Source organism: Chenopodium album, chromosome 7, assembly GCF_948465745.1.
Source record: "Chenopodium album chromosome 7, dcCheAlbu1.1, whole genome shotgun sequence".
Classification (NCBI taxonomy): domain Eukaryota; kingdom Viridiplantae; phylum Streptophyta; class Magnoliopsida; order Caryophyllales; family Amaranthaceae; genus Chenopodium; species Chenopodium album.
In genome coordinates this window covers 66,085,300-66,092,004 of record NC_137840.1, presented here as the reverse complement: position 1 = coordinate 66,092,004, position 6,705 = coordinate 66,085,300, and the positions used below count along the sequence as shown (strand labels likewise).

The window sequence follows — 6,705 nt, the reverse complement described above, 5'->3', positions numbered from 1 at the left end:
AACTTTCTTTGATATTCCATTCGTTTCTCATTAGGGTCGGCTCTAGGACCAATGAACTCTAACTCAATATATTGACATAACTGCCTAAACATTCTTGTAGGCGATTCACTAGCTCTTAATGCAGTCTTTACTTCTTCATCTATTCCATCGTACCAATCTTCTACACAACCGTAGAGACTATGTTCAATATAATTTAAGAAATTTTCTGAAGTTCATTCAGTATTTAAATTAAGTACACTACTCATACTCTTTTTCCACTGATCTAAAACATTTTGTCTATCTCTTACTCCGTCTAACTTAAGTTTATAACCAGTTTGACTTATGGGTTCCAGAGTCACTTCTTCTTGTTTAGGTATTTCAGTAGGCATAATCTTGACATTAAACCGGGTAGTCTTCCCTGGCATGTATCTTGGTTGTGTGCAACTTCCTTCTCCTTGGTACCTAGGTCTTTGGATAACATTGTTTACATTAATAATTTCTTCTCCAACATCATTATTATCTATCCATTACTCTTTTTCCTAGTTTGTTTTTTATCTTTCGTTGAACAACTTCTATGGGTAGAAAGTCAAGATCATTTAACTTCATTAATCCCATTTGTTGATATAAATCTTCCTCTAAAGTAACATAATTATTTTCTTCTATTTCGTTATCAGAAGTAATCCCTTTTTTAGAAATTAAGTTCATGATTTCGTTAAACTTATTAGGGTCTTCTTCTTTGTCGAATAGAACTTGTAATTCATTTATTGTTTTCTCTTGAAGATGAGGGCTCATGTTTAGTTTCTTTATTCTTTTCTTGGTTACTAGTAGGTCTTTTAGGGAGTGTTACAGTAAACTTTTTATTTTTATCTAGGTTTTGAAAAGGATATTTATATTTATATGGGACGATTTTATCTTTATTAGGTGATGCTTCTTTTCCAAATTGATGCTTAACTTCGTTTGTTAAAGCAAGTTGAACTTGTTTAACTTATTCGTTTAGATCGCTTACTTTTTTACTAATATCTGTTGTGGTTATTGATATCTTATTTTCGATATTAATACAACGAGTATGTATGTTATCAACTTCTGATCTTAATTCGCCAATTTGATCTACTATATAATTAAGGACTGGGCCAAAATTACTAGTATTTTCGGGAATATGATAATAATGCTTAAAATCAGGTTTCTTACATTCAGTGGATGGCCTAGTATTCTCCTATTTTACTTAATTATTAATAACTTAATTTAGCTTTTAACCGTATGGCTCTAATACCAAATCACGCAGCTTAACAGTTTCTAATTTAGAATAACTGTATTGTCTTTCTTGATAACAGATTTCACTTATATAATAACTGTATTTAAATATAATACTTAATTTTTTAACACAAATACTTATTCTTTTAATATATAAGTACTGCTGAAAAGATCAAAATAACACCTCGATAACAATATTAAAGAAACATATAACAGTATTAAATTTTATTTTAACAGGCTAGAACATAAAATAACAGTATTAAAATAGGAAATAACTTTTTTCCAACACTTAGCGAACAAAAAAAATTTCAACAGTGGTATGGACTTTCCTAGTCCCTACCTGGTAGTGGGTAGTATTTTCTCGGTGGTGGGGTGCTAGTTCGTACTACTAGTATTTTTAAGGACAAAGATGTACTAAAATTCCAAAATTCAATTTCTTCCATTAGAAGAAACAACTACTTGATGAGAAAAAAGAAAAACACTAAAAAGAACAATATACTCCAAGATTGGTCCACGTAAGTTGACTAGAACATTGACTTGGAAATGGAAAAGCGTACAAATTAACTTATTAATGCAGCAAAGGAAAGACTAGCAACAGGGAAAGAAACTAAGAAACCAGAGCTCATCAAAAGTAGGCAGACAAAACCAGTATTTTCTCTCATTTGTTTTGTGTTAAAAGATGTCAATGAATGACAAAGATGAAGTACAAAGTCCGGCAATCGGAATCGATCTTGGAACGACTTACTCGTGTGTTGGAGTTTGGCAGCACGACCGTGTTGAGATCATCACCAATGACCAAGGTAACAGAACGACACCGTCTTGGGTTGCCTTTACTCAAAATGAGCGTCTTATTGGTGATGCTGCAAAAAATCAAGTGGCTGTCAACCCCACCAATACTATCTTTGGTTTGTTCCTTACTTACTCTTCACTACTACTTCGTATTAGTACTCGTTAAAGTCTTGAGGGTGATATTCAAGTACGGAGTATTATTTTGAATTGTTTGTGAGTTTTGTTTTCACAATTTTCCTTTATTTCAACTAGACAAATTTCATCATATGTACATTGTAAGGTTAAACCAAATTTAATTATCCTACTAATAGAGAGTATAAGCTCATGGGTAGATTAAAGAAATAACTTTGGTTATACTAGTGTCATACAAAGTATGATTATATGTACATAGAAATAATGCTTCAAAAATGATGGAAAAACTATTTAAAATTGAACAAACCAATATTTTAGGCTTTGTAGTCACCTATGTTTTTTTTTTTTTTTTTTTTTTTTTTTTGAACTTAAATTATTTTAGGCTCTTAAACTCGCAAGTAGTTTTTTTTTTAACTGAATGTCTTATTTAGTATGAAAAAGAACCAAATAACATAGAATATGTTCCTTTGATTTCCATAATAAAGAAAACTAAAACAGTGAAAGTTGAAGAATTTCATAATTTTACTTTCTGACTTTAGAGGTTCATATAACCTTTAATTGTCATTTGTTGCCCCACCCCACCACCAGTATACATTTTTCACTGAAACTATTCATAGTTGAATTATGTTTTGATGATGTACTTCAAACTTTTTATGACATTCTTTCTCTACAACGATTAGACATTTTTTTACTGACACTTAATTTATTAATGATCATGGACAGATGCGAAGAGGCTCATAGGCAGGAGATTCAGCGATGAGATAGTGCAAAATGATATAAAGCTTTGGCCATTTACGGTGATCGCCCACCCCGATTCTGGTGAAGACAAAGAGCCAGTGATAGTGGTGACCTACAAGGGTGAAGAGAAGCAATTTTCTCCTGAGGAGATATCTTCGATGATCCTCGTGAAGATGAAAGAGACAGCAGAGGCCTATCTTGGCTCGACAGTAAAAGATGCAGTGGTCACGGTTCCAGCCTACTTCAATGATTCCCAGCGTCAGGCTACCAAAGATGCTGGAGTCATTGCTGGACTTAATGTTATGCGTATTATCAATGAGCCTACTGCGGCTGCCATTGCATATGGTCTCGAGAAGAGGGGTAATGAGTGTGACATCGCGAGAGTGAATGTGTTGGTCTTTGATCTTGGTGGTGGGACTTTTGATGTCTCTATAGTCTCTGTAGAAAAGGGTGTCTTTGAAGTGAAGGCGATTAGTGGTGACACTCACCTCGGTGGTGGAGACTTCGACAACAATATGGTGAATTATCTTGTGGAAGAGTTTAAAAGGAAGCACAATGTAGATGTTAGTGATTATCCAAGAGGTCTTGTTAGGCTGAGAGCGGCTGCTGAGAGAGCTAAAAGAATACTTTCATGTGCTCATGAAACTACTATTGAGATTGATTGCCTTTATGAGGGTATTGATTTTACATCAACAATTACTCGTGCTCGATTTGAGAAATTGAATTTGGATTTGTTCAGGAAGTGTATAGATCCTGTTGAGCAGTGCTTGAAGGATGCTGGAATTGAAAAGAGTGATGTTCATGACATAGTCCTAGTCGGTGGGTCAACCCGGATTCCTAAGATCCAGCAGCTTCTGCAAAAGACTTTCAATGGGAAAGAACTTTGTAAAGGCATTAACCCAGATGAAGCTGTTGCTTATGGTGCTGCTGTCCTTGCTGCCATTTTGAGCGGTACAGGTAATAAGGATATTGTTCTTCTCGATGTTTGCCCGTTATCTCTTGGCATTGAACTTCGCAGTGGTAACTTGCTTGTTGTTGTTCCTCGTAATACTAGTATCCCAGTTAAGAAAGTTAGCAGGGTTACTACTGCTGATGAAAACCAGAGTGTTGTGTCATTCCCAGTGTATGAAGGTGAGAGACAAATTGCTAAGGCAAACAACTTTCTTGGTGAATTTTACCTCTCAGACATTCCTGCAGCACCTGTTGGTGTCCCAAAGTTTGATGTTTGGTTTGAAATTAACGGTGATGGGATTCTAACTGTATCTGCAGAGGACATAGGCACTGGAAACAGAAACCAGATCACCCTTACTAATCAGAGTAAGTTATCAAAAGAAGAGGTTGATAGACTGTTGGAAGAGGCGGAAAAGTACAGGGCTGAGGATGAAAAATGTTTGAAGAAGGTGAAGGCTAAGAATGATTTGGAGAACTATGCTAACAAAATGTGGGAGATGTTGAGAGATTATGCAGAGAAGATTGAAATCGATGATAAGGCAAGGATGGAGAATGCCATTGAGAAGACAATGCAATGGCTAGATTGGAATTTCCAGCTTTCTGAAGCTTCCAAGTTTGAAGAAAAGATGAATGAGCTTCAAGTCATCTGTGAGCCCATTATTGCTGAAGCCTCTAAGCCTGGTGATAAAACTGCTTACTCTTATCGTCAAGAGAGTCCTATAAGAGCTCTACTAAGAAAACAATTCTATGGGTGGACTGGAGTCTCCAAAATTTTCAAGGTTTTTGGCTTGGAATAGATGATGGTGCTTAAGTTTGGTTGAATGACATGATTGAAAGTTGGTTTTCAGATGTCAAGATGTTTCTGTGGTAATAGCATTCTGAAGGAAAAATGATATGCTTTTCCGGTAGATAAACCGTAATTTGTTAAAAAGCAGTATAGTAACGCTAGTATGTATTTTGTGTTTCCAAGTATGTGTATTGAATGACAGTTTTCTGGGACATCTATATTATTAGTACACTAATATTTTGGCCTTCCACCTTCGGAAGGTAGGTTCCCTTATGTAGAAGGGCGACACACAAAGAAAATGATATAAACAAGATTTGATTTCAAATCTTTAGTAGTAGAATAGTTTTATATATGTGAAGATATTTCAGTATTAAGACATCCATTTATCAACTCCGAAAAGGTATGGAGGGTTTAGGTTGGCAACAACTTTCGCATTGAACGATTTAAAAAACTGTTTAGTCTGGTAGCTCAGGTTTGATCGAAGATCAAACATTTTACAGTTCAGCTTTTTCGTTGGGTTGGCTTTACACCCACTTTGGATTTGAATCGAGCTTGTAAACATCCTTTTGATTAAATAGATAAAATGTGTTAGCCCATAATCCCGTGTTTATTACTACTTAAGCCGAGGAAGATTTCCTTGTATAAATTGTCATTCTTCTTAGTGTTTCGCAACCACAATCTTCTTGCTCATTTCTTAATAAATGCAAGTTTATTACAACTGCTGGCTACTATTCAGATCTAAACTTCAAAATGAAATACTACAAGCAGCAAATTCACATCAAGAATGCAGGGCAATATAAGAAAGCTAAAAACTACAGTGAACAGTTGAACTTTCATTTATCAACTCCATTTGCATGTACCCGGTGTACAGTATTTTTACTGTACATCGGGTTTTTCTCACGTGCAACTTCTTTATTGTTTTTTTTTTTTTTTTTTTTTTTTTTTTAAAATAGCTTAATTTAAAATCACGGAATTTTATACCTAAATCAAAAAAACGCAGAACAATGGAGGAGAGAGAAAGTGAGAAAACGCAGAACAATGGAGGAGAGAGAAAGTGAGAAATCGCAAAAATTGCAAAAAACGATCATCAATCGAGGAGAAAAAAGGTTAGAAAACGCAAAAATTGCAGAAATCGATCATCAATAAAGGAGAAAAAAGGTGAGAAAACGCACAAATAGAAGAATTCGATCATCAATCGAGGAGAAAAAAGGTGAGAAAACTTACAAATTGCAGAAATCGATCATCAATGGAGAATTCGACTTTCGATACAACAAAATGCAGCAATCTCATTCACGAATTGCTACAAAAACAGAGGCAAGTTGAGACTGAATTTGAAATCGATTTAAATCGATCGATTATAGAAGAAGAAGAAACTTATTGTTTTGGAGATGAATTCGTACCAATATTCAACCATCCAGACAATGCAGAAGCAATTGATAATGCAGAAGACGCAATACACAATGCTGAAAATCAAGTGGTTCCTGATAAATCAATTGATTCAAATTCAGAACAAACAACCAAAACAAATGCAACTGAAGGTAATTTCTATAAATTTTTGAGATTGTATGCTAAAAAGAACCCTTTGAATACATAATTGTTACCCTTTTTATGCATAAACGTGACCCTATTTATGCCTAAATGTTACCCTCAGATTGAATGCAGAACTTTTGAGATTGCATGCAAAAAGTAACCCTTTGATTGCCTAAATGTTACCCTTTTCATGCTTAAAAGTGACCCTATTTATGCACAAATGTTACACTCAGATTGTATGCAAAAAGTAACCCTTTGAATGTCTAAATGTTACCCTTTTCATGCTTAAAAGTGACCCTATTTATGCACAAATGTTACACTCAAATTGTATGCTGAAAATTCAAGTTGTATGCAGAAAGTATCCCTTTGAATGCCTAAATGTTACCTTTTTCATGCATAAAAGTTACCCTATTTTCACACGAATGCTACCCTTTTTTATGCTGGCTGTGGTTATTATCTGATTTGTTTGTATTAAATAACAGATACAAATCCAATTGATGCTTCTGGTTTAGATCTTAGAGGATCATTTGTTGGTGTGGTAAGAGAAA

At 34.6% G+C, this 6,705-nt stretch overlaps 1 protein-coding gene across 2 annotated transcripts; it reads left to right on the top strand.

Annotated features, from left to right (window-relative positions):
• Positions 1-1,839: 1,839 nt before the first annotated feature.
• On the top strand, positions 1,840-4,839 carry LOC145638119 (heat shock 70 kDa protein 18-like). Of its 2 annotated transcripts, XM_081689079.1 has the most exons (3): positions 1,840-2,135; positions 2,875-4,020; positions 4,159-4,839. In XM_081689079.1, the coding sequence occupies exons 1-3, from the start codon at positions 1,910-1,912 to the stop codon at positions 4,635-4,637; spliced, it is 1,851 nt and encodes a 616-aa protein (XP_081545205.1). In that variant the 5' UTR covers positions 1,840-1,909; the 3' UTR covers positions 4,638-4,839. The 2 variants fall into 2 exon arrangements, with proteins under 2 accessions (XP_081545205.1, XP_081545203.1); XM_081689077.1 differs by having other exon boundaries at positions 2,875-4,839.
• Positions 4,840-6,705: the final 1,866 nt, after the last annotated feature.